The sequence below is a fragment of the Mirounga leonina genome, unplaced genomic scaffold (genome assembly GCF_011800145.1).
Source record: "Mirounga leonina isolate KUSES-001 unplaced genomic scaffold, KU_Mleo_1.0 Mir_93, whole genome shotgun sequence".
Lineage (NCBI taxonomy): Eukaryota > Metazoa > Chordata > Mammalia > Carnivora > Phocidae > Mirounga > Mirounga leonina.
In genome coordinates this window covers 255,625-283,352 of record NW_023270854.1, presented here as the reverse complement: position 1 = coordinate 283,352, position 27,728 = coordinate 255,625, and the positions used below count along the sequence as shown (strand labels likewise).

Genomic DNA, 27,728 nt, shown 5'->3' with positions numbered 1-27,728 from the left:
CCCGACCCCCGGGCGCTACCCCAGGAAGGGGGACGGGACTGAGAGCAGGCCCGCAGACCCCAGCCCCGGCGCGGAGACCCCTGGTGATCGCCTCCCGCCTCCTTCGGCTCCCGCCCCTCCCTCCCTCCCCAGCCCCCTTGCCCCCCCGCCCCCCACCGGCCTTCGCTCGCACCTCTGCGGACTACAGCGTCCCGCGCTGCGGTCCTTCCAGGCGTGTACGCGTGCCGGACGCTGCGTGCGCGCCGACGAAAGCGTGCGCGTGTCCGCCGACGTGGGAAGCGCGCTCGGCGCTGGGAGGGGCGTGACGCCAGAGGGGCTGGGCTCCGGGCAGCGCGGGGGCGGTGCGCGTGCGGGTAGGTGGTCTCCGCGCGGACCCGGGGGGGTAGGTGTTCCGAGGTGCCGCCGCGGTCACCAGGGGCCCGGCCTTACCGGACTTGTTGTCCGTCCCGGTCAGGGCCGTCGGAGAGACCCAGCTTCACCGCGGCGCCACGGCGACCCGGGGGTGCGGAGGGGGCAGCTGGCTGAGCGGACCAACGAGGCGGGGTTCGGATCCGGACGGAGAGGACCCCTGTGACTGGGGGGGAGGGGGGACTGGACAGAGAGGACCCCTGTGGCTGGGTCGGAGGGGGACACTGGACAGAGAGGACCCCTGGGACTGGGGGAGACTGGACAGAGAGGGTCCCTGGGACTGGGGGAGAGGGGGGACTGGACACAGGACCCCTGGGATTGGGGGGACTGGAGACAGAGGACCCCTGTGACCTGGGGACAGAAGACCGCTGGGCAGAGAGGATGACATCAATGAAGAAGGACTTGTCCTGTTTACTCCACACCAAGTCCCCTGAAATTAATCATGGCAATCATGCTTTCCAGACATATATACAGTTGATTTACTTGTCAAACCAGTTTGTCAACAGAAGGGGTCTCCAAGCTAAGGCATAAGTTATTGTATAAAATACATATAATATAGAAGTTATTATTCAACCATCACCCGTATCCACCTCCAGATGCATCTTTTTTGTTAACAAGCTTATTTGAGGATCATGTACATACTGTAAGATTCACTCCTTTAAGTGAAGGTGGTTTTCTTAAGAGTTGCAGAACCACCACTACAATCTAATTTCAGAAAGTTTTCATCATCCTGGAAAAATTCCCAGTTCCCTTCTTCCCTTCATCCTCTGGTAACCACTAACTAGACATTTCATCTAAGTGGAAGCATACATGATGGAGTCTTCTGTGACCGACTTCTTTCTTTCAGCAGCATCTTAAAGCTCATAGTGTAGTGGGCATCAGGATTTAGTCCTTTTTATTGCTGGTTAATATTCCATTATATGGATATATGCATTTTACTTATCCATCAGCTAATTGACATTTGGCTGTTTCCACTTTCTGACCATTATGCATAATGCTGCTGCGAACATCTGTGTAAGTTTTTGTATGGATTTAAGTTTTCATTTTTCTGGGTATATATGTGTGGAATGCCTGGGTCTTATGATAACTGTGTTTAACATTTTGTGGAATTGCCAAACTGTTTTTAAAAGTGGCTGCACTTTTTTTTTTTTTTTTTTTAGATTTTATGTATTTGAGAGAGTGAGCCAGGGAGAGCACAAGTGGAGGGGGAGGGGCAGAAGGAGAGGGAGAAGCAGACGCTTCACCTACTGAGCCCCCCAGGTGCCCCTAGGCTGCACCTTTTAACATTCCCAACAGCAAAGTGTGAGGGGTTTGATTTCTCCACATCTTTGCCTACTTGTTATTTGCGTATTTTTTATTACGGCCTCGTGGTTGATGTGGAGTGATAACTGTCATTTTGACTTGTATTTCCATAATTGACTTGTATTTTCATAATGGTCTATAGAGCATCTTTTCATATACTTATTCTCCATTTGGAGAAATGTCTGTTCATATCCTTTGCCCATTTAAAAAATTGGATTAGTTATCTTTATTATTGAGTTTTAAGAGTTTTCATCAGATACATGTTTTTAAAATATTTTTTCCATTCTGTTGATTGACTTTTCACTTTTTATTGGTATCATTTGCAGCACAAAAGTTTTAAATTTTCATTAGTTCCTGTTTATTTTTCCTTTTGTTGCTTGTGCGTTTGGTGTCATATCTAAGAAAGCATTGCCTAACTCAAGGTTGTGAATATTTACTTCTGCTTTCTTCTAAGAGTTTTATAGTTTTAACTTCTTTTTTTTTTTTTTTTTTTAAGTAAGCTCTAGGCTCAGCGTGGCACTTGAACTCATGACCTGGAGATCAAGCGTTGCATGCTCCACGGGCTGAGCCAGCCAGGTGCCCCCATTAACTTTTACATTTAGGTCTATGATCACTTTGGGTTAACTTTTGTGTATGTTGGTGTTAGGTGTCCAACTTCATTCTTTTCCATGTGGATATCCACTGTTCTGGCACCATTTGTTGGGAAGATTATTCTTTCCCTGTCAAGTTGTCTTGGCACTTTTGTTGGAAATCAGTGGACTTCAAATATAAGGATTTATTTCTGGATTGTCAATTCTATTCCATTGATTTGTATGTCTAACCTTATGTCAGTACCACACTGTCTTGATCATTGTAGCTTTGTAGTAAGTCTTGAAATTAGGAAGTACGAGTCCCCCAACTTTATTTCTTTTCATGATTGGTTTGGCTATTCTGGGTCTCTTGCGTTTCCATATGAACTTTAGGATTAGCTTGTCAGTTTCTGCAAAAAGGGCAGCTGGGATTTTGATAGGGATTGTGCTGACTCTGTACATCAATTTAGAGAGCACTGTATTGCCATCTTAATGTTAAGTCTTCTATGGGCATAGGATGTCTTTCCCTTTACTTAGGTCTTCTTTATTTCTATAACTTTTATATTTTCCAGGGTTCACATCTTGCACTTTTTTTAGGGGAGGAGATTAAATTTATTCCTAAGTATTTTATTCTTTTTTTTTTTTTTAAGAATCCATTTATTTATTTGTCAGAGAGAGAGAAAGAGAGCGAGTGCACATGCAGGGTGAGGGGCAGAGGGAGAGAGAGAAGCAGGCTCCCCACCAAGCAGGGAGCCCAATGCTGGACTCCATCCCAGGACCCCAGGATCATGACCTGAGCTGAAGACAGCTGCTCAACCAACTGAGCCACCCAGGCGCCCTAGGATTCTCTATGTACAAGATCATGTCATGTGCAAATAGGGACAGTTTTACTTTTTTTTAAAGAAAAGAGTGGAATTTAATCTTTATTTACAGGACACTGCAAGAGAGGAGATTCCACATAGAAATAAGAAACCCATTGAGAGGAGGAGCTTCATAGAGGTTGTACAGTTTGGAACTGGTCAAGTAGTTTCGTTGTAAAAAGTGCTACAATAACAAAACACATTTAAAAAGGGTTCTTAGTAGAGAAATAGTAAGACAAACTTCTACCAAACAGAGTACACAACAAACAACTTTCTGCCTCAGCTGTACAATCTAAAAGTTAAAGGTCTCGGGAGTGCCACCCTGAACTTGGAACGTATAGCCTTCAGAGGTAGTTTCTGGCACGACATTCTGATCTTCCTCTTCCTCTACAGAGAAATACTTCTCAATCAAGTTTAATGAAGCTTTGTACACAGACTCATTTTCATGGTTTTGTAGAGCTTCAATTTTGTCCAAACCTCCACGTTCTTCAATCATTATACTAAGTTTCTCAGTTTCACCTAGTTTCTCAGCAGCCTGAAAGATGTTTGAAATGGCATCCAGAATAACCAGAATAATTTTGGTGTCTTTTGCTTTTAAGAGGTTCATCAATGGTTCTATTATGCCACAATGAACGAGGTATACAATCTGGTCAGCTGTCCCACCACTTGTATAGTTGGTCACAGCCCAGACAGCTTCCTTTTGTGTCTTAAAGTCTGCCTTAGAGAGAACACCAATGAGGAATGGGACTAATCCATGATTCACAACTTGCTGTATCTGGTCCTGGCGACCAGCTGTGATGTTTGACATTGTCCACGTAGCTTCCTTCTGAATATGAGTTTTGGGGTTCGTTAGGAAGCTGGGAAAAACAGCAGGTGCTCCTGCATCTATTACAACCTGAGTCTGTTCATCTGTCTCAGTGACAATATTTCCTATGGCTCTTAGCGCAGGAGTCACAATGGGCAATTCAGTAGCTCCTAGAAGCTTCACAAGCTGGGGCACAACTCCTGTTTTCACACCATTTCAATCCATTCATTTGGACCATCAGTAAGGTAGGAAATGGCCCAGCAGGTATCTGCCGGTACTTCTGGATCATCATGATGCAGGAGACAAACTAAGGTAGGAAGAATCTGCTCAACAGCATCTAATGGGGGTGCAGGATTCTTGTTGGGACAAAGCTTTGAAAGTGTCCAGGTAAGGTTACGTAAGTAACCACATGCTAAAGATGACATATCAGGAACTGCAAGGAGAGCCAATAGTGGGTCACCTGCATTGTACTTGATAACCAAGTCTCATAAAACTGACCCATCACCTGTAATGTTTCCTAGAGCCCATACAGCTTGTTCACTGATGTGGGCATGGGAAGATGCCAACAGAGAAATGAATGCTGGGATAGCACCTCCATCTACCACAGCCTTGGTCTGTTCTGACGTCCCAGAAGCAATGTTAGTGAGAGCCCAGGCAGATTCAAACTGAATGGGACTACAATCCAGTTCTGCCCAAGAAGGACACAAACTTTGGAATCAAACCAGCCCGGATTATGTTGTCTATGGGGGGCTGTTTTTCCCTAGAAAGCAGTTTCCTAGCAGCTTGAGTAGCCTGGAGCTGGCTTTCCAAATTGTTGCTATTTATGCCTTTGACAATGTCATCAACAGACCAATTTACAGTGCCCTGGTTGTTGTGGTTTTCCTGCAGTGGAGAGGTAGCCTCATCAGGAAATGAGCTTACGTTTCTCCTTTTCAGCATCTGGTCATCCTTCTTAGCTTTCCTCATCTCCACATTAACTTCTATTCGGCGCCGCCTCATTTCTGTACTGTCTTTCCCCTTGTTCTTGAATCTGTTAAGGCGGGCAGCTGGTGAATTAGCATTCTCGTTGGTGGACATGGTTATGAGACAAAGGGAGAAAGCTACACGGCCGGCTCAGGCTTCCACAGGAGGCGGTCCGGGGTGCGCAGGCTGCGGGACAGCTGCCCTCAAAACGTCCACCACGGATCACCCCAAAGACGGTGTGGCTCGTGCAGCCGGCCGGCGCGATTTAAATTTCCCCGGGACAGTTTTACTTCTTTTCTAATCTGGATACTTTTCATTATTTTCTTGCCTAGCTGCCCTGGCTAAGACATGCAGTACAATATTGAATAGAAGTGGCAAGAGAGAGGTGCTTGGGGGGCTCAGTCGGTTAAGTGCCTGACTCTTGATTTCAGCTCAGGTCATGATCTTAGGGTTGTGAGATTGAGCCCCAAGTGGGGCTCCATGCTTAGTGGGGAGTCTGCTTGAGGTTCTCTCTCCCTCTCCCTTTGTCCCTCCCCCTGCTCACGTGCGCACCTGCTCTCTTTCTCTCAAATAAATAAATCTTAAAAAAAAATAAAAGTAGGGCGCCTGGGTGGCTCAGTTGGTTAAGCGACTGCCTTCGGCTCAGGTCATGATCCTGGAGTTCCAGGATCGAGTCCCGCATCAGGCTCCCTGCTCGGCAGGGAGCCTGCTTCTCCCTCTGACCCTCCCCCCTCTCATGTGCTCTCTGTCTCTCTCATTCTCTCTCTCAAATAAATAAATAAAATCTTTAAAAATAAATAAATAAATAAATAAATAAAAATAAAAGTAAAAAATAAAATGCTTACATGTTTCAAAGCAAGAAACCAGAGCAGCTTCCTCCAGATTTTGCAGAGGAAAGAATAGTTTACACATTCTTTGTCCGTCGATCTTAAGGATATATAAGAGGAGGTGAAGAAATATGTTGGGGAACAATGTGACATCATTTCTTTGGAGGAAATTGTGGAGTGCTGTGTATTTCCATTTTCATTTTCTTCCCTTTGGAGAGGAAAGGGGTGTTTCCACCCCACCTCAAGCCAAGCAAAGGAGTTCCGAAAGGACCCCTCCCTCTGGGTGGGGTATGGTCAGGAAGGGAAAGAACCTATCACCCAGGACTAAGTTTGCTTAGCTGCAGAAATCCCTATGTCCAGGCCTGCTAAAGGGACCAGAGCTGAACTCTTGGGAGAAACCCTCAAATATATAGAGCATGTTCTCTGTGAACATGGCCAATGCTCAACCTTATTTATACTAAGAGAAATGCAATTATCCAACTGCAGAGAAATAGATAAACTGAGATGTACTTGTTGACACTATGTAGATGAATGACTGAGCCTCCACATAGTGATGAGCTTAGGAAAAAAACAGGTCACCAAAGACTACATAAGGTATAATTCCTGAACATAAAATTCAAAACTATGTCAAACCAAACCATATATTGTTTAGGCTAATTCTACCTCTATCCTTTATCTGTAGGCACACCTCATTTTATTGCACTTCACAGATACTGCATTTTTTAGAAGTTGAAGGTTTGTGGCAATTTTTCCAACAGCATTTGCTCACTTCCTGTCTCTTATATTTTGGTAGTTCTCGCACTATTCCAGATGTTTTCATTATTATATTTGTTATGGTGATCTGTGACTAGTGATCTCTGATGTTACTTTCGTAATCGTGTTGAGGTACCACGACTGTGCTCATATTGAAAGCAGTAACCAAGGGTCAGTGAGACTAATCGCAGGTGTAGATGATTAAACACAGGTGGACTTTTTTTTTTCTTTTTTATTTGAGAGAGAGAGAATGAGACAGAGAGCACGAGAGGGAAGAGGGTCAGAAGGAGAAGCAGACCCCCCGCCAAGCAGGGAGCCCAATGTGGGACTTGATCCTGGGACTCCAGGATCATGACCTGAGCCGAAGGCAGTCGCTTAACCAACTGAGCCACCCAGGCGCCCCACAGGTGGACTTTTACCCAGACCGTTTTTATGTGTAAATTTCTCTGACTCTCCTCCTCTGGGGAGGTGGATGGGAGGGTTTTCCTCCTATCTCCTTGTTTGGCTGCCTCGCAAATAAACTCTCTCCTTGCTGCATACTTGATATCTCAGTGATTGTCTGCTGCTCATTGGACTGACGAACTTGGGTTCCGTTACAATGTAAGATGGTGAACTTAATATGTAAATGTCTGTATTCTGACTGTTCTACCCACTGGCCATTCCCCATTTCTCTCCCTCTCCTCAGGCCTCCCTATTCCCTGAGACAATATTGAAATTAGGCCAATTAATAACCCACAATGGCCTCTAAGTGTTCAACGGAAAGGAAGAGTCACACAACTCTCACTTTAAATCAAAAGTTAGAAATGGGGGCTCAGTTGGTTAACTGTCTTCCTTGGGCTCAGGTCATGATCCTGGGGTCCTGGGATTGAGTCCCATATCGGGCTCCCTACTCAGCAGGAAGCCTGTTTCTCCCTCTGCCTCTGCCATTTCCCCTGCTTCTGCTCTCTGGCTCTCTCGCCGTCAAGTAAATAATTAAAATCTTTATAAAAAAAGTTAGAAATGATTAAGCTTAGTAAGAAAGGCATGGTGAAAGCTGAGATAGGCCAAAAGCTAGGCCTCTTTGTACCAAACAGCCTAGTTGTGAATGCAAAGGAAAGTTCTTGAAGGAAATTAAAAAGATCTACTCCAGTGAATGCACAAACAATAAGAAAGCAAAATAGCTTTATTGCTGATATAGAGAAAGTTTGGTCTGGACAGAAAATGAAACCAGCCACAGCATTCTCTTAAGCCAAAGCCTAAACCAGAGCCAGGCCCTAACTCTCTTCAATTCTATGAAGGCTGAGAGAGGTGAGGAGCTGCAGAAGAAAAATCTGAAGCTGGCAGAGGTCGGATCATGAGGTTTCAGGAGAGAAGTCATCTCCATAGCATACAAGTATAAGATGAAGCAGTAAGTGCTGATGTAGAAGCTGCAGAAAGTTCTCCAGAAGATCCAGCTGAGACAACTAACCAACAGATTTTCAATGTAGATGAAGCAGTGTTCTATTGGAAGTGGATGCCATCTCTAGGACTTTCTCAGCTAGAAAAGAGAAGTCAGTACCTGACTTGAAAGCTTCAAAGGACAGGCTGACTCTCTGGTTAGGGGCTCAAGTACCTGGTGACCTTAAGTTGGAGCCAATGACCATTCTGAAAATCCTAGGGCCCTTAAGCTAGATCTACTGGGCCTATGCTCTAGAAATGCAATAACAAAGCCTGGATAACAGCACATCTGTTTACAACATGGTTTACCGAATATTTTAAACCCACTGTTGAAACCTACCCCTCAGAAAAAAAAGATTCCTTTTAAAATGTTGTTGCTCATTGACAGTACCCCTGATCACCCAAGAGCTCGGATGGATATGTGCAACGAGATTAGTGTTATTTTCATGACTGTTAACACAACATCCATTCTGTAGACCAGAGATCAAGGAGTGATTTCAACTTTCAGATCTTATTAAATACATTTTGTAGGGCTATATCTGCCATAGATAGTGATTCTCCTGATGGATGTGGGCAAAGGAAATTGAAAATCTTCTGGAGGGCGCCTGGGTGGCTCAGCTGGTTAAGCGACTGCCTTCGGCTCAGGTCATGATCCTGGAGTCCCGGGATCGAGTCCCACGTCAGGCTCCCTGCTCGGCAGGGAGTCTACTTCTCCCTCTCATGCTCTCTGTCTCTCATTCTCTCTGTCTCAAATAAATAAATAAAATCTTAAAAAAAAAAAAAATTTAAACTCTTAAGAAAAAAAAAAGAAAATCTTCTGGAAAGGATTCAGTATTCTAAAGATTTTATTTATTTTAGGGGCGCCTGGGTGGCTCAGTCGTTAAGCGTCTGCCTTCAGCTCAGGTCATGATCCCAGGGTCCTGGGATCGAGCCCCGCATCGGGCTCCCTGCTCAGCGGGAAGCCTGCTTCTCCCTCTCCCACTCCCCCTGCTTGTGTTCCCTCTCTCGCTGTGTCTCTCTCTGTCAAATAAATAAAATCTAAAAAAAAAATTTTTTTTTTAAATTAATTTTAGAGAGAGAGCACAAGCTGGGGGAGGAACAGAGGGGGAGCGAGATGGAGAGGGAAAGAATCTCAAGCAGACTCCGTGCCAAGCACAGAGCCTGGTGTAGGGCTCAATCGCATGACCCTGAGATCATGACCTGAGCAAAAACCAAGTCGGACACTCAACTGAATGAGCCACCCAGGCGCTCCAAGGATTCACTATTCTAGATGCCATTAAGATCATTTGTGATTCCCGAAAATAGTAAAATACCTAGAAATAAAAAACCTAGGAGGTTTCTCAAAAGACCTGTACTCTGAAAACTATAAAACCTTAGTAAAAGAAATTGAAGATGATACACAAAAATGGAAAGATATTCCATGCTCATGGATTGGAAGAAAAAATATTACTAAATGTCTATACTACCCAAGGCAATCTACAGATTTAATGCAATCCCTATCAAACTACCAACAGCATTTTTCACAGAACTAGAACAAACAATCCTAAAATTTGTTTGGAACCACAAAAGACCCCAAATAACCAAAGCAGTCTTGAAAAAGAAAAACGAGGGGCGCCTGGGTGGCTCAGTTGGTTAAGCGACTGCCTTCAGCTCAGGTCATGATCCTGGAGGCCCAGGATCGAGTCCCACATCGGGCTCCCTGCTCAGTGGAGAGTCTGCTTCTCCCTCTGACCCTCCCCCCCTCATGCTCTCTCTCTCTCATATAAATAAATAAAATCTTTAAAAAAAAAAAAAACAAAAACAAAAACAAAACCAGAGATATCACAATTCCAGACTTCAAGTTATGTTACAAAACTGTAGTAATCAAAACAGTATGTTACTGGCACAAAAATAGACACATAGATCAATGGAACAGAATAAAGTCCAGAAATAAACCCATACTTACAAGGTCAATTAATCTTCAACAAAGGAGGAAAGACTATGCAATGGGAAAAAGACAGTCTCTTCAAAAAATGGTGTTGGGAAAACTGGACCACCATACACAAAAATAAACTCAAAATGGATTAAGGACCTAAATGTGAGACCTGAAACTATAAAAATCCTAGAAGAGAGCACAGACAGTAATTTCTGTATTGGTCATAGCAACATCTTTCTAGATATGTCTCCTGAGGCAAGAGAAACACAAGCAAAAATAAACTATTGGGACTACATAAAAATAAAAAACTTCAGAAACAAAACAGAGGATCATAGGGGAACAGAGGGGGAAAAAATAAGATGAAATTAGAGAGGAGACAAACCATAAGAGACTCTTAACTATAGGGAACAAATTGAGGATTGCTGGAGGGATGGGCATTAAGGAGGGCACATGATGTAGTGAGCACTGGGTGTCATATGCAACTGATGAATCACTGAACTCTACCCCTGAAACTAATAATAGACTATATGTTAAGTAATTGAATTTAAATAAAATAAAAAGCTGCACAGCAAAGGAAATGACCAACGAAACTAAAAGGCAACCTATTGAATGGGAGAAAATATTTGCAAATGACATATCCAACAAAGGGTTAGTATCCAAAATACGTAAAGAACTTATATAACTCAATACCAAGAAAACCCAAATAATCCAATTTAAAAATGGGCAGAAGACATGAACAGACGTTTCTCCAAAGAAGACAAACAGAGGGCCAACAGACACATGAACAGATACTCAGTATCACTCATCATCAGGGAAATGCAAATCAAAACCACAATGAGATGTTACCTCACACCTGTCAGAATGGCTAAACTCAGGAAGACAAAGAACAGCAAGTGTTGACAAGGATGTGGAGAAAGAGGAACCCTCATGTACTGTTGGTGGGAATGCAAACTGGTGTAGCCACTCTGTAAGACAGTATGGAGGTTTCTCAAGAAATTAAAAATAGAAATACTCAATGATCTAGGAATCACACTACTGGGTATTTACCCAAAGAATATGAAAACAAATTCAAAGGGATATATGCACTCTTATGTTTATTGCAGCATTATCTATAATAGCCAAACTACAGAAGCAGCCCAGTGTCCATTAATAGGTGAATAGATATAGAAGATGTGATATATACACAATGGAATGTTATTCAGCCATTAAAAAGCCATTAAAATATTGCCATTTGCAACAACATGGATGGATCTAGAGAGTATGATGCTAAGTGAAATAAACCAGAGAAAGACAAATACCGTATAACTTCACTCATATGTAGAACATAAGAAACAAAGGGGGTGGGGCACCTGGGTGGCTCAGTCAGTTGGGCATCTGCCTTCGGCTCAGGGGTCCTGGGGTCCTGGGATTGGGCTCCGCATCAGGCTCCTTGCTTAGTGGGGAGTCTGCTTCTGTCCCTCCCCCTGCTCGTGCTCTCTCTGTCTCTCTCATTCTCTCTCAAATAAATAAAATCTTAAAAAAAAAAGGGGGGGGAAGAGACAACCCAAAAAATGCTCTTTTTTTTTTTTTTTTTAAGTTCATTTATTTAAGTAATCTCTATACCCAACGTGAGGCTCAAAGTTATAACCTGGAGGTCAAGAGTCACATGCTCTTCCAACTGAGCCAGTCAGGAGCCCCAAAACATTCTTTTTTTTTTTTTAAGATTTTATTTATTTATTTGACAGAGAGAGAGCGAGAACAGGAACACAAGCAGGGTGAGTGGGAGAGGGAGAAGCAGGCTTCCTGCTGAGCAGGGAGCCCGATGTGGGGCTCGATCCCAGGACCCTGGGATTATGACCTGAGCCGAAGGCAGATGCTTAATGACTGAGCCACCCGGGTGCCCCATTCCCAAAACATTCTTAACTATAGAGAACACACTGATGGTCACCAGAGGGGAGGTGGGTGGGGGATGGGTGAAATAGGTGATGGGGATCAAGAGTACACTTGATGAGTGCTGAGTAATATAAAGAACTGTTGAGATCACTATATTGTACACCTGAAACTAACACTGTATGCTAACTATAGTGGAATTAACATTTTTAAATATATATATATTTATTTTTAGAGAGAGAGTGCGTGTGCTTGCTGGGTGGGGGGAAGCATATAGAAGGAGGGAGGGAGAGAATCTCAAGCCATCTCCCTGCTGAGTGAGGAGCCCGATGTGCGGCTTGATCTCATGACCTTGGGATCATGGCCTCAGCCAAAACCAAGAGTTGGTGGCTTAACCGACTGAGCCACCCAGACAGCCCTGGAATTAAAATTTAGGGAAGAGGTCAAAATATCAACATTAACAGGAGTTTTGAAGATGTTGATTCCAGCCCTCATGGTTGAGTTTGAGGAGTTCAGGACGTCAGTGGAGGAAGTCACTGCAGATGTGGTGTAAATAGCAAGAGAACTAGAGTTAGAAGTGAGCCTGAAGATGGGACTGAATTGCGGTCTCATGATAAAACTTGAATGGGTGGGGAGTTGCTGCTGCTTTTTTCTTTTTTAGGGAGAGAGCACACACCCATGAGCAGTAGGGGAGAGGAGCAGGGGCAGAGGGAGAGAGAGCACTGAGTGCAGAGCCCAGTGTGGGGCTCCATCCACCAACCCCAGATCATGGCCTGAGTCGAAATCAAGAGTTGGATGCTTAACCGAAAGCCACCCAGGCACTCCAGGAAGTTGCTTCTTATAGATGAGCAAAGAAATGGGTTTTTCGAGATGGAATCTACTCCTGGTGAAGATGCTGTGAAAATTGTTGAAATGACAACAAAGGATTTAGAATATTACATACGTTTAGTTGATAAGACTGTAGGGTTTGAGAGGGTTGACTCCAATTTTGAAAGAAGTTCTGCTGTGGGTAAAATGCTATCAAATAGCTTCGAGTGCCACAAAGAAATTGTTTGTGAAAGGAATAGCCAATTGATGTGGCAAACTTCATTGTTGTCTTGTTTTAAGAAATTGCCATGGCCACCCAGCCTTCAGCAGCCACCAACATCGGGGCAAGACCCTCCACCAGCAAAAAGATTACAACTCACAGCCCAGGTGGTGGTTAACATTTTTTGGAATAAAGTATTTTAAAATTAAGGTATGTACATTTTTTTACACACAATGCTCTTGCATAGTTAATAGACTACAGTATGGTGTAAACATAATTTTTATATGCACTAGGAAACAAAAAAAATCACTTGACTTGCTTTATTGTGATACTTGCTTTATTGCAGGGCTTGGAACCAAACCCGCAGTATCTCCGAGGTATGCCTGTATATCACTAAATTCAAAGTAGGGGTTACCTCTGGAGCCACGGGGAGTGACACAAAAAACTTCAAAAGTAACGGGAATGGTATATTTCTTAATATACTAAGGAATATATACATATATATAACACATAACGGGTTCATTTTATTACTATTTTTATAACTCACACATGTTATAAATACTCTTGTGTGCATTTAGTAATAAAGTTAAAGCCGGTTTTATCAAATTCTTATTTTTTTTTTTTACTATAGTGACTTCCAACTGAACACAGCAGGGATTGTGGGGCAGTTTGGATTCTTGCTGGACTGAAGTTGATAGAGCATTTAGGGTGGGTATTTGGATACTGGTAATTTCATTTTTTGCAAGTCAATCCTGGCTTAAGAGCTTTGTTATGATCTTGAGATAGAAATAGTAAAACTCCAGGTGCCTGGGTGGCTCAGTTGTTAAGCATCTGCCTTCGGCTTGGGTCATGATCCCAGGGTCTTAGGATTGAGCCCTGCATCAGGCTCCCTGCTCTGCAGGAAGCCTGCTTCTCCCTCTCCCACTCCCCCTGCTTGTGTTCCCTCTCTCGCTGTGTCTCTCTCTGTCAAATAAATAAAATCTTAAAAAAAAAAAAGAAAAAGGAAAATAGTAAAACTCCATGTCCTCTTTCAGCCTGTACATTCTGGGCAGTTCTGTTTTGGGAAACTTTCCTTTCTTCACATATCATTCATTCCATAGTTATTCAGCAAATCTTTATTGAGCACATACGTGTGCTGGACAGGAATGCTTGAAATGGACTTCAACATGTCTGAGTCCCTGCCCTCATGGAGCGGGGTCTAGCAGAAGGCCTGATCTTACCAGAAAATCATACATTTAACTTGGATCCATGACGGAGTCCTATGGGGGCGAGTCCAGGGTGAGCACATTCAGCAGGGAGTTCGGAAAAGCCTTCCCCCCAAGGGATGACCTGCCCGATGAATGAGGACTAGAGGAAGGGCTGGGTTTGGGTCCAGGCAACCTGGGAACAAGTCCAGGGCCAGCAGCCTGGCAGTTTGGGGCACCTGGCAGAAGATATGCAGCTGACGATAGGAACACTCAAGGGGTTTGCAGAGGTGGGCAGGCCAGGGAATGGGGGCCTCGGAGGCTGTGCTCAGGATTTTGGACTTGACCATATGAGCAAGGTGAGCTGCCAAGGGGCTTTAGCTGGCAGTGAACATACCAGCTTTATGTATTTTTCAATCACCTAGGCTGCCATGTATGGGGAAAAAGATAGCAAAGGGAGTCCATGAGGAGAGGGTAGTTAGGCAGCTTCCAGAGTTCCGTGAGAGAGGGCGTAAAAACTGGAGAACCATCACAGTAGAGGTGGCAAGTGAAGCCAGGACCCAATGACAGTTTCCTAAAGACGCGGCTTTAAGCGACCCATTACCTGTCTTACTAGTACCATTTAGTCTATTTAAAAAAAACATAATTAGCCCAGACATCTCCCGAGATAGTATTTTTGACTAAGAAATGTGAAAATTAATAAAGGGAAACTTCACTAAAATGGAGTAGGAAGGCCAGAAGGGGGTGCTCCCCCGCCCCCCATGGAAGGTCAATTACAGGAAGAATTGTCAATTAGAGACCCTAACGGAAGAACTCAACCTGAAGAATCATCAGTTACAGGCTCCAGCAGGAAAAGATGAAATCAGCTTTTCCTGCAACCCAAGTGATGGCAAACTGTCGTCACCCTGAACTCTTGCTTTTGTCTAAGGGACTTTGTCCAACTTTCTCCTAATTTGTTGGACCAGCGTATGGTTTTTGCCATAGCTTGTTTGTCTTCAGTTTCAATTCCTTCCAAAAAAGCCGTTTTTGCTGTGCTGAGGGCATGGCCGGGCGGCCTCAGGGGTGGGTCTGGCATCCTGGGAGCCGAGTGAAGGGTGGGTTGAGGGTGGGGCCTGTGGGCGGGGCCTTCGGAAGGTGGAGCCGGGGCGGGGCCTGGGGCGGGGCCTGGGGCGGGGCCTGGGGCGGGGCGGAGAGCAGGTGCGTGATTGCTGCGCTCCGTGACCCCTGGTGTTTACTGTGAAGTAGGTGCTCCGGAGGCTAGGGTGTTTTTATCTTTTTTTTTTTTTTAAAGTATGCTCCACGCCCACCTGGGGCTTGAACTGACCTGAGATCGAGTCGCTTGCACTACCCACTGAGCCAGCGAGGCGCCCCGGCGGTCTTTTGAAAAGGTAAATGTGCCCCAGGGGTGTCGCCTGGGCCAGCGACTAAATCAAGCTCTGCGACATGGGTGTGGCTGTGACCTTGGGCGTTACTTGGAACAGGTGGGCCAAGTAGAATTCTAATACCCATCCAGACCTGCATTGCTCAATCCTAAAGATTTAGCAAGGAAAATCGACCTCATTTATACCTGCCTCCTGGAGAGAGAGGACTTAAGGCAGCTTCAGGGACTCTGCCAGAATCTAAAGATCAACTTGGACAGGGATTTACTATTTTTCTAAGCTCTAGGCAATGGCAGAGTAAGCTTTATTTTATTTATATTTTTTAAACATTTTATTTATTTATTTGACAGAGAGAGAGAGAGATCAGGAGCAGGTGGAGTAGCAGGGAGAGGGAGAAGCTTAACTGACTGAGCCACCCAGGCACCCCGTAATGGCAGATTAAGCTTTAAGTAGATAAGATTCAGCTACCCATATCAGATTTTAGTATAATTTACTCCCTTACATGAATTCAGTTTTTTCTTCAGTGTTTAGCAAGCCCTGCCAGGCCATTTCTCTCTCTCTCTTTTTAAGATTGTATTTATTTGTCAGAGAGAAAGAGAATGTGCGAGCACAAGCAGGGGGGGTGGCAGGGCCAGAGGGAGAAGCAGGCTCTGGGATCATGACCTGAGCGGAAGGCAGACGCTTCACCGACTGAGCCACCCAGGCGTTCCCTGACAGGCCATTTCTCAAAGCACCTGTTTTTGCTAGTACTTGAGACGATAGTATTGGTTTTAAGTTATATTGGATTTGCTGATACCTGGTGACTGGAGAAAGGACACGTAAAAGGTGAAAATGGTGCTGTTTTCAGTAACCCTGAACCCCAAACATTGTCAAGGAATCCGGCAACCCTTTGGCATATTCTAACCTTTTAGGTCCCTTATCTAGTCAAGTGCTGATTAGATCATTCCCACCTACCCCTCATTAAGGAGAATTCTTGTTTTTCAGCCTATTTTCTGAGACTCTTTTTTTTTTTTCCTGAGCCTCTTTTGTGCAGAATCTGGGCCCATGGTCTGTGTGGGGGACCGAGAACAAACGACTTTGGTTTTGGACTCATGGAGGGAGCAGGACTGCTGGTAGCGAGACAATGGGCTTTGACAGGGGTTGTAGAGAAGATCAAAGCTGGCGGTGTGGATTTGAGGCGAATCTTGCACATTGGGGAAGTGAGGACAATTTGGGGGGTATTGGGCCCATCTGTCCAATGTTAAGGGAGAAAGATACATGAGAAAATAGGATTTTAAGAAATTCTACTGTGGGGGTGCCTGGGTAGCTCAGTTGGTTAAGCATCTGCCTTCGGCTCAGGTCATGATCCCAGGGTCCTGGGATCAAGCCCCTCATTGAGCTCCCTGCTCAGTGGGGAGTTTGCTTCTCACTTTCCCTCTGCCCCTCTCCCCTGCTTGTGCGTGCTCTCTCTCAAATAAAATTTTTTAAAAATCTTATTAAAAAAAAAGAAATTATGCTGTGTTTTATGAATTCAATCTCCCTTTTTGGTGTAGTCTGTTAATTTTTAGAGACTTGGGTAAATGTCTACATTGTTCAGGTTGAAATGTTAGTAACTTCCGTTTGTTGAAAGCTTACAGTTGATTCTCCAGGCTCTACATGTTCTCTCGTGGTTGGGGCCACCAGCAAGGCTGTGTGTTGCCCTCCTTTTATGTTTGAGGAAAGTGAGTTTCAGAGAAAAGCCCAGCCCAGCAGAGCGGTTGGTCTGAACCCAGAGCCCAACTTGTCTAGACCTAATCCTGCTTTGTTTTCCTTGTGGAGGAAAGTTATAAAATATTAAAAATATCTTTAGTTAGGAACAAGGATCATAGGGCGCCTGGGTGGCTCAGTTGGTTAAGCGACTGCCTTCGGCTCAGGTCATGATCCCGGAGTCCTGGGATGAGTCCCACATCGGGCTCCCGGCTCAGCGGGGAGCCTGCTTCTCCCTCTGATCCTATCCCCTCTCATGCTGTTTCTCTCTCGCTCTCTCTCTCTCAAATAAATAAATAAATAAATAAAATAAAAAATAAAAAAAAGGAACAAGGATCATAAAACTTTATTTAATCCATTTGGCAGATAATAACCTATCTTTTATTTTCACAGTAAAAAATGGTCTAATTAGTTACTGCTGCATATATAACAAATTACCTAAATTTCAGTGGCTGTAAAAACAAACTCTATGACCTCCCAGGTTTTTGGGTCAGGAATCCAGGAGTGGCTTACCCAGGTGGTTCTGGCCCACGATCTTATGAAACATTAATGGAGGGTTGGCCAGGGCTGTGGTCACCTCCCTGCTCACCAGGCTGTTGGCAGGCCTCTTAGATCTGCTTCCAAGTTCACTCACATGGGCGTCTGCACAGGGATGTCTCCCAGCATGGCCCTGGCCTCCCCCAGGAATGGGAGAAAGAGAGCCCACATGGTGACCTCCCATTGCTTCTGCTGTCTTCTCTTTACCTGAAGCACCAGGGTTGGGGTCACGCAAAGATGTGGTTGGCAGGAGGGAGATCTTTGGAGGCCGTCTGAGAGGCTGCCACCACTGCTGAAAGGTAGAAATAAAGACCCAAGTAGGATAGGGAGGAAAGTGGGCGTGATGGAGACATTGGTGACTTCAGAGGGGTGGGTCTGTTGCCCTCAGGTATTATAGGGATTGGTCCAAGAAATAAAATGAATTCCAGTGTTGATGTAATTTAGAAAATCTAGAGTAACTGCAGTGATTTATGAGAAATATGTATTTGGTTGTTCAGATGATCAAAATATACCTGATGTATTTGGTCTTTATCCGGTTCCTGGAAATGCTTCTGAGCCAGAAAGGTGACATGGTCTTAATGAAGGTGACTTTGGGACCCCACCCCAGGGCGGGGAGGGCTGCCAGGAGGACCAACCTTGTGATCAGAGGTTGGAAGTTTCAGCCCCATCCCTGACCTCTGGGGAGAGGATGCAGGTTGACTCCACCAGTGGCCAATGATTTCATTAATCCTGGCTACGCAATGAAGCCTCCATAAAAACCCAAGAGGTCAGCTTTTTGGTCCTTTCTGGAGACCTTCCACGCTTAGGGAAACAACTCTTCTACGATGAGCCGGCCCCAAGCTCCATGACGACAGAAACTCAGTTGTCTGGCACCTCACTCTTCGTGTCCTTTATCGTATCCTTTAAGGAACTGGGAAGCACGAGGCAGTGCCCCCGAGGTCTGTGAGCTGCTCTGGCGAGTTCGAAGAACCTAAGGAGGAGGTGGTTGGAAACTCCAATCTGCCAGTGGGTCAGAAGCACAGGGAGCAGCCTGGTGCCTGTGACTGGTGTCGGAAGGTGGGGTGGGCAGTCTTAGAGGACTCAGCCCTTAATGTGTGGGATCTGATGCTATCTTTGGGTAGATAGTGTCAGAATTGAGTTGAATTCTCGGACACTGGGACACTCAGCTGGTATCCTGAGAATTGCTTGGAGTTGTGAGTGGGGGATCCCCCATGTTGGAAATCGGGTGCTCAGAACCCTAAAAGAGCACAGGCGGAGTAGCAGGGAGCTACAGGATCATATTGATTGTTCTTTTAAAGACGTTTTGACAGCAGAAATCGTGCTTGTCTTCCTGCAGGCCATGGGGGATCAGGACTTACCTGGCGTGTTGGTGTCTGGATTGGAGGGATCTTATGGTATATGTGAAGATCATGTTGGAGATCTGCAGAAACACTTTAATCTCATTACCTTGCAAGAATTTTTGGAAAATAAAATGCAATTTGGCCCAAAGATCCAAGCTGTATATATCTGGGGAGGAAGGCCAGCTATTGACCAGGAGCTCCTGGGGAGCCTGCCCTCCTTGAAGATAATTGCCAGCGCAGGAGTAGGTCTCGATCACCTGGACCTGAAGCTCATCGCCAGCTTTGGTGTGAAGGTAGCCAACACACCACAGGCCGTGTCCAGCCCCACAGCCGACATGGGGATGGCTTTACTGCTGGCGGCCGCTCGCAGGGTCGTGGAAGGTAAACAGCCATTGGAGATGCTGGTTTTCCAAAGAGAGCAGATGACAGAGGATAGCAGAGATGATAACGTAATTTTGTTTTCAAACAACAAGTCTTTCCTGGGCCCTGACTTCTTCACACTGTATCCAGGACTTTGTTGCACTTGGGAATTGGGCCCATTGAGGGCCCGAGCCCAGCTCCCCGGCACATGGCGGCCTGCAGTCTGTCTGACGGCAGCCCTGTCCGCCCCCCACCAGCTTCCACTCATTCCCTTGACGGTGGAAGTAATTTCAGCATCTCCATGGAAATGCCCTGGGGGTCATTCCTTGGTTAGTCAGCAGTCTCTGCTGGGGTGAAGGCCTCCGAGTAAGAAGGCAGGACCTCTGCACACCCTGGACATCTCTGGGAGGGCCCCCTGAAGGGCAGCGGAGCAGTTCAGCCCTTCCCTCTCCCTCCCGGTGGACTTGGGTACGAAGACACCTGAGGAAAGGGGAAGCGAGAACCAGGCTCTTTCTGGTCTGGCTGTGGTTCATGCGCATGCACACACACATAACAACACCAACAAATTTTAACCAGAAGGCCTTCCTTAATGTAAAAGAAGCTGGTGTTTTAAAGCTTTCTACCAGGATGCTCTGGTTTTGTTACGAGGAAATTGCCGTTTGTCCCCCCCTTCAGCCCTTACAGAAACCTTTGTCTGTGGTCAGAGAGGTGTGAGCGCTGTGGAGTCAGAAGGCCCCAGGGAGGGTGTGGGCTTCTGTGTGTGGTGCCATCCCCACCACTCACTCTGTACCTTTTATATTTTAGGTCATATGTTGGCCAGTGCACCAGATACAGAGAAATTTTCTACAAATTGGATGGGTCAAGAGGTGACGGGGGCCACTCTGGGACTCATTGGCATGGGCAGCATTGGTTATAAGATTGCTCAGAGAGCCAAAGCATTCGAAATGAAGGTTCTGTATCACAACAGGAGACGCAGGTAAACATTCAGAAAATGGACCTGAAATTAACTGAGCAGAACTTGTACCGTTACGGCCTTCAATATGGCTTGGATATAGGATCTCCCCGTTTTTCATAAGACTCCCCTGCTCTTTCTCTCCAAAAAATAAGGATGATGGTCAAGAAAGCGATGGTGATTACCTAGGAATGTGGCTGAGACTTTTTTTATTAAAAACATTCACCAGAAGAGATTTTAACTCACAATTGTATTTTTTAAATTTCTAAAGTGAAAGGGAGAAGCTGTCCATACCCACTGAGCAACTTGACTGGTCCCTTTAATACTGACGGACGTGTTGGCTCTCAGCGAGGGACCCGCGTCCTTAAGTGTGCAGGCTCTCCCTCAGCCCAGTGCCCAGGCTTGTTGGCTCCGTCTCCAAACAGCCTTCAGACCTGCCTATTCTCTCTCACTTCATCTATGCCACTGGCTCAGGCCCCGTCCTTTCTCACCTGAAATACATATTTCTCCTACGGGACTGCTCACTTCTGCTCTTGAACCTCCAGCCCTCCTTGCAAACCAGCCAGATGATGGCCATTGTTTACAGCCTTTCAGGGGCCTCCCACTGCCTGTGGACCACATTCCCAGCTGGTGAGGAACTCTTGGAGACATGGTGAGCTGGGAGATTGTCTTTTCAGTCAGTGTTTGCACTATGGACAGTGAAGAGACTTAGGTGTGACAACTTTCCTTGTGATGAACACACACACACACAGAGGCCAGGCTTCTTGCAGGACAAAGTGTGTGATGTGGGCACGGTGTTCGTCCTTCCTCGGGGCTGTCCACTGACCCAAACACATGTTAGGAGAGAATTTGTGTAATTTGGAATTCCATATTTGTAGAGCCGTGGCGGCTGCCTAGGATGCTGTGACCTCTAGGATCTTGGAACCTCTGCTGAATAACCAGCTGTTTGGGGTGGCCCAAGCAGGAATTAGGATTGAACCAAAACAAAACACAAAAGTCTGCCTGCTTCAGACTCTGGGATCCTTGGTTTCTGCGTGATAAGCAGCATTCCTAGGCCCTTTCCTGTTCTGTTTGTGTGTTTTCTGGAAACCTGGATGTGTTTGCCCACATTAGTGATGCTCTGTGGTCACAGAAGTACATGCTCGTGCTGTGACTTGAGTGGAACCTACTTCCTTTCAGTAATGTTCTGTGGTCGCTGAGCGTATATCTGGTGCACTGTCGGACTTGTACCAGGCTCTGGGGGTTCAAGTGACAAGAAGCTCCTGGCCTCAAGGAGCCTCAGTCTGGTGTGAACTCCCACAGACCCTGAGGCCTCCTCTCCGAGAACCCAGAGGTGCCCACGGGGTTCCCATGGGTCCTGGAGCCAGTGGTGACAGGCCACGCCCTTGGCTCCCCTCAGAACCTCCTTCCTGGGGCAATGTGATGAATTTCTGATTGGAGAACGTGGTTTTTCTTCCTTGTTCCTTCATAGGAAATTAGAGGAGGAGGAAGCTGTTGGTGCCACTTACTGTGAGAGTCTGGATGACCTGCTTCAGCGATCAGACTTCGTGCTGTTGGCTGTGAGCCTGACACCCCAGACCCAGAGGCTGATTGGGAAGAGGGAGCTGAGTCTGATGAAGCCCACGGCCATTCTCATCAACATCGGCAGAGGTACTGTCTCCACGGAGTGTGGGCCCGGGGGCTGGACAGTCATGCGGGAGGAAACGCCCCGGCCATGCAGCTCCTCTGATCTGCCTTTCTCCCAATGGCTGTGGCGTCCAAAAGTCCACTGAGATGGGGATGCTGAGTTCGAGGGAGTCTACTTCCTGTTTAGAGATACTTCTGATTTTTGTTTTCACATCACTTTGAAACTCAAATTAATAACAAAAAGGATGAGAATGTTACAATATGGGGCTTTCACAGCCCAATTTGGGCATCTACTTGGGGTAGGGGCATTATAGTTTGGTCTTCCAGGTGTAATTAAGCAAAATTTATGGGGATGAATTTTCTGAGCCTTCACTTTAAAAAGTAAGTAACTTATTTATGTAGTGCTTTGTGTTTATATACAGGACGTAGTTGCATGTGTTGTGGGTTGGTTGGTGTGGCATTTATAAAGAATCTGAGGATCAGTGCTGCTTGCTGTCAAACATCCAGGCCATGCACCTTTGTGGGGTTCAGAGCCAGAGGACGGTGACACCTGGGGCTACCAACAGCACATGTGTCTCATCCGTAAAACGAGGAAAACAGTGCTTGCCACCTGAGATTGTAATTTGTAAGAAATACAGGTTTGGTCATTCGGCTGTGGTCTTCATCCACAGTGCCTGGCTCTCTGCTCCCCAAACCCTCAACGTTTCCCAAGTGTTGAGAGTGCTAAAGGTGTCTTTTGTTAATGAAGGCGACTTCTGGAACCCACTCACTCAAGCTGCCAGGAGGTCCAACCATGTGATCAGAGGGCTGGAACTTTTGGCCCCACGCCTGACCTCTGGGGAGGGGAAAGGGCCTGGAGGTTCAGTCAGCCAATGGTCAATGATTTAATCAATCGTGGCTATGCGAAGAAGCCTCCCTAAAAACCCAAAAGGGCTGGGTTCGGAATTTTCCGGATTGGTGAACACCTGGAGACTGGGAAGAGTGGCTGTCGGGAGAGGGCATGGAAGCTCCACACCCTTTCCCCAGACCGCTCCCTGTGCACCTCTTCATCTGGCTCTTGATTCTTACTCTTTGTCATACCCTTTAACAAACAGGTAAACGTGTTTCCCTGAGTTCTGTGGGCCGCTGCAGCAAATTACGGAGGAGGTCACTGGAACCTCCAATCTGCAGCCAGTTGGTCAGAAGCACAAGTCACATCCTGGGATTTCCGACTGGTGTCTGAATTCGGGGGCAGGAGGCAGTCTTATAGGACTGAGCCCTTAACCTGTGAGATCAGATGCTATTTCCAAGGCAGACAGTGTCAGAATGGAGTTGAAGTCTCAGACACCTTGCTGCTATCCCAAGAATTGCTTGGTCTTGGAGGAGGTCCCCCCCCCATGTTGGAATTGGGTTTGGGAACCCAAAAAGAGTTGGTGTCGGAAGAGCAGAAAACCGCACAGGGCTGAGCTAACATGCTTGAGAGTTCTCTGAAAATTCAGGCCCTGTAGGCGAGCTGGAAGGACCAGTGCCTTAGGTAGTTTCAGTAATGTCAGAGGCTGGTGAACATACTCAAGATTCTGGAAAACCTGCCCAGGAAAGGGCGTGGGACGAGGCATCTCCAGCAGCAGCCCCCCACACACCAGGGGCGCTCTGTGTCCTGACCAGCAGGCCGCCCCTCCATCAGTCAGCGGAAAGGATGCTGGAGTTCGGCTCCTTGCCAGTCTCTGCCTCAAGGAAGGGGTTTTCTTCTCAGCTTCTGCTCTTCTGTATTTGAAATGACAGTTGTGGATTGTGCTTGTGGTTTAGTTTTTAAAGTGTGTTTGCAATGTCTGGGGGCTGTGTCTGTAACCTGGGGAGGTGGTGTGTAAAGTGAGAGGCCCAGGCCAGAGCTTAAACAAACCTGAGCTCAGATCTGGGTTGCTCTGTTAGGAGCTGTGTGAGCTGGGGTCAGGCCTCAGTTCCTCACGTGTAAAACGAATGCTGACTTTGCCAGGTTCTTGGAGGATTCAGTGAGATAGCGTGTGTGCGGGGCTTAGCGCACTGCCTGGCACGTGGCAGGCTTGCCACGTCTAATAATGAATTGGCAGAATGAAGCTCACACGTTCTTTGTCAGACGTTTGACAGGACCAAGACGTGTTTGGAACAGCGTCCTTCCCAGGTCCTGCCTGACCATAGTAACGCAGAGGCCTTGTCTCGTTGACTCAGGTCTGTTAGTCGATCAGGACGCGCTGATGGAGGCTCTTCAGACTGGGGTCATCAAAGGGGCAGCGCTGGATGTGACGTACCCGGAGCCCCTGCCCAGGTAAGGAAGCCGGACAGAACTGCCATCTCTCTCGAGGCACGGAGGGCACTCCTCCAGCAGTCACTGTTTTTGGCTTTTGCAGCCGTGTTAAGTCACAAACCGGCAGGGTCTCAGCCGTGGAGGGGTCTGAGCAGGCCTCTGGTGACCTGTCCGGTTCTGCAGATGGCCAGACGTCTGTTTCAACACCTCCGTGCAGAGGGAGCTCTGAGCTTTCGGGCAGCAGCCCCCATGGGTGGAGACTGCACTGGACAGTCTTGCTCCTATCCAACCAGAACAGTCCTTGCCTTAGCCAATGACCCTGATTTGCCCTTGGGGCATCAGAGTCCCTGACCATTGTCCTCTTTACAAACCTTGTGTATTGTCCGACAACCGCCATGTGTCTGAGGTTAAGTATCTTCAGGTCCCCCGATCACAGCTGAAATGGTAGCATTTCCAGACACCTTGTCATCATTAATGCTTCTAGCACTTTAGTTTTTGAGGTCCTTTGATAATGTGCTCTCAAGACCTGAACACAGCCTTCATGTTGGGGTCTGACCACGCAGGTTGGTTTCGCAGTGTGTATTCCTAGCAGGCCTATTGCATTCTTAGTTCATTCCATTTTTAGTCAGCAAAAATTGAAATTATTCCCTCGTCTTTTAAATATATGCGTGGAATTTTACATTTATTTCTATTTAATGTAATTTGCTTCTGTGTCTTAAGGACATTTTATTTTTATTTAAAAGATTTTAGTTATTTGTCAGAGAGAGCACAAGCAGGGGCAGCGGCATGCAGAGGGAGAGGGAGAAGCAGGCTTCCCGCGGAGCAGGGAGCCCGATGCGGGGCTCAATCCCAGGACCCTGGGATCACGACCTGAGCTGAAGGCAGACGCTTAACCGACTGAGCCACCCAGGCACCCCTGTGTATTTTTTGAGAGAGAGAGAGAGAGGGTGCATGGAGCATGCATGCATGCATGCATGGGGGGGCAGAGGGTGAGGGAGAGTCTCACATAGATGCCCTGCTGAGCCCCAACTCCAGGGTCTCCATCAAGAGTTGGACACTCCACTGACTGAGCCACCTAGGCGCTCCATGCTTGTGTTTTGAAGATTTTATTTATTTATTTATTTGAGACAGAGAGAATGAGAGAGAGAGAGCACATGAGAGGGGGGAGGGTCAGAGGCAGAAGCAGGCTCCCTGCCGAGCAGGGAGCCCGATGTGGGACTCGATCCAGGGACTCCAGGATCATGACCTGAGCCGAAGGCAGTCGCTTAACCAGCTGAGCCACCCAGGCGCCCTCCATGCTTGTGTTTTGACCCATTGATCCAGCCTGTTGGGACTGGAGTCTTGATTCTGTCATTTATTTTGAATCTTGGTGTCATTCATTAAGCCAGGTTTGATTCCTCCAGCTTTGATTTCTGTCTAGTAAGCAAATTACTGTCAGCTGGATGTTTGATATTACAACCAAATTTAGTATCTTAAGTTTATCAAGACTGACCATAGAACTTACATTTCTGAAAAAAAAAAAAAAAACAAAAAACCACAAACAAGTTTATTTAGAATAGTTTCTCAGAATGTGGTCTGGAGACGCTTTGAGGGGTCTGTACAGTCATAATTTTTCACTGATGTTTCAGTACAGACTGATGACATCATCACTCTGACAACTAATGAAAGGTGTGCTTCTGTTATTGTATTAATCTTTTTTTAGTTTTAATCTCTAATACAATAAATGTTGACAGATACAACCCATAAAAACAAATGCTTTTTGTGATTCTCAATTTTAAGAGTGTAAAGAGGGGCACCTGGGTGGCTCAGTCGGTTAAGTGTCTGTCTTCAGCTCAGGGTGTGATCCCAGGGTTCTGGGATCGAGCCCCGCATGGGGCTCCCTGCTCAGCGGGGAGTCTGCTTCTCCCTCTGCCTCTCACTTGCACTCTCTCTCTCACTCAAATAAATAAAATCTTAAAAATTTTTTAAAAGAGTGTAAAGAGGTCCTGGGGTGCATGGCTGGCTGTTGGTAGAGAGCGCGACTCTTGACCTCAGGGTTGTGAATTCAAGCCCCACATTGGGGGTGGAGCCTACTTAAAAAAAAAAAAAATTAACAACAAAAAAATACTGACCTGAAGAGTGTACCTGAGACCCAATGTTTGAGAACCACTAATGTAGAACAAAAGAATGTCAGTATCAATTAAGAAGCATGAGCATTCTAGACAGTTGTCAATTTATTCAGAAACCTAGAAGCTTACGGCTCACCTGTTGCCGAGTCTGCTGAATGAGCTTTTTGGTAGCTTCACTAACAAGTCACAGGGCAAGGACAGGGGTCTCTCCCAAAGCTTGTCAGTGTTATCCTGTGACTTAAATCTCAGCAATGCCAGTGCTGCAATGTTGTGCTGGTACAATTCAGTTTCATGACAGAACAAATCAGGTCTTGCCTGTACGCCAAATACTCTGGACAGGTGTTGTTACAATTGGCCACGACTCTGTTTTTCTGAGTTCTGAGTCGTGGGGACAACCTCATACTGAGACTGGTGTCCGGCGTGTGCTGTTAGATAGTAGGGCCCACCTCCTTCCTAGCAGGAGGACAGAAGTGTTTTTTTGAGTAGTTTCTGCCCTGCTAACGGTATTATAGGCTCTGTCTTCACTTTGATCAGCCCTGGGGGCAAGGACAGTCATAGTGCATTGATATAAATTACAAGTGCCCCCAGAGAATTTCCACAGATTTGGGGTCCATAATATTCCCAAAGGATGAAGGCTTATTGCTGCATGCTTACTTTGGCTTTTGTATTAAAACAGTCAAGAGGCCCTGCCGGGTCAGGTCACTGCCCTTTCCTAGTGCTGGTTGCTGGGGTTACCATCATTGTGTGAGTCCCCCTGACCCCCTTCACTAACACTTCCTTCTTTTTCCAGCTGACTCCCATCCTCTGCCTTCTTTGGGGAAGAGAACTCCCCCTCCAGTTAATCTTTCCCCTCTGAATGCCACTACTCATTAAAGGCACATTCAGCCTGTCCCATGATGCCTAGACTAGCATCCAGATCCCCAAGGGCCTCTTCTGTTTTGGGGGCCAGTGTTGTTTAATCCACCCCATGTCATGGCATTGTGTGCTAATGGTCTGGGTGTGACTAGGATACTTGTTTCGCCCCCCAAAATGCTGCCCCCCACTTACTGGCATTAGATGAGTGGGGTCATGCTGTAAGGCTACCCACAGCCTCCCCTTCTCGGCATGAGGGTATCAAACCAGAATGTGAAATTAGAGACACCAAACCATGCTGAACAGTTTTCATCAATTAATCTGCATTTCAGAGATCATCCTTTATTGAAGTTGAGGAACATCACTCTGACACCTCACATTGGAAGTGCTACTCACCAAGCCAGACGACAGATGATGGAGAATCTGGTGGAAAGCATCCTGGCTTCTCTCAATGGCCTTCCCATTCCTAACGAAGTGCTACTTAAATGATCGTATGTGGGCTGGTCAGTGCGATGACAGATTAAATGGGGAAAAAATCTTATTTTGTGTTTTACTAGAGTCCATTATATAGATTGGTTTAATATTCTTTTGGCCAAAGGGGGCCTGGCTGGCTCAGTCGGAAGATGTCAGGGTCCTGTTTGAGGCCCCACCTAGGGAGTGGAGATCAGGTAAATAAATACATTTAAAACAA

At 46.2% G+C, this 27,728-nt stretch overlaps 2 protein-coding genes and 1 pseudogene across 6 annotated transcripts in view; 1 reads left to right on the top strand and 2 right to left on the bottom strand.

Moving 5' to 3' along the window:
• Nucleotides 1-252, bottom strand: part of TXNL4A (thioredoxin like 4A) — a 13,200-nt gene extending 12,948 nt beyond the window's left edge. For 2 of the 3 annotated variants that reach the window (XM_034996048.1, XM_034996047.1), the window contains exon 1: nt 173-242. The gene's annotated coding sequence lies outside the window, so the exon portion shown is untranslated. Of the gene's footprint in view, nt 1-172 lie in introns of all 3 variants that reach the window. The other variant, XM_034996050.1, reaches the window with a different exon arrangement.
• Nucleotides 253-284: 32 nt separating this feature from the next.
• On the top strand, nt 285-27,728 carry LOC118004613 (probable 2-ketogluconate reductase). 2 transcript variants are annotated; one of them, XM_034996042.1, is made up of 10 exons: nt 285-353; nt 12,795-12,924; nt 13,061-13,091; nt 13,346-13,422; nt 15,190-15,286; nt 18,876-19,260; nt 20,044-20,215; nt 21,663-21,841; nt 24,002-24,098; nt 27,370-27,728. In XM_034996042.1, exons 6-10 carry the CDS (start codon nt 18,879-18,881, stop codon nt 27,524-27,526), a joined length of 987 nt encoding a protein of 328 aa, XP_034851933.1. In that variant the 5' UTR covers nt 285-353; nt 12,795-12,924; nt 13,061-13,091; nt 13,346-13,422; nt 15,190-15,286; nt 18,876-18,878; the 3' UTR covers nt 27,527-27,728. The 2 variants fall into 2 exon arrangements, with proteins under 2 accessions (XP_034851933.1, XP_034851934.1); XM_034996043.1 differs by lacking the exons at nt 12,795-12,924; nt 13,061-13,091; nt 13,346-13,422 and having other exon boundaries at nt 286-353; nt 27,370-27,551.
• LOC118004612 lies at nt 3,171-5,293 on the bottom strand (annotated as a pseudogene). The gene has a single exon (XR_004677642.1). The product of XR_004677642.1 is annotated as an importin subunit alpha-1-like (transcript).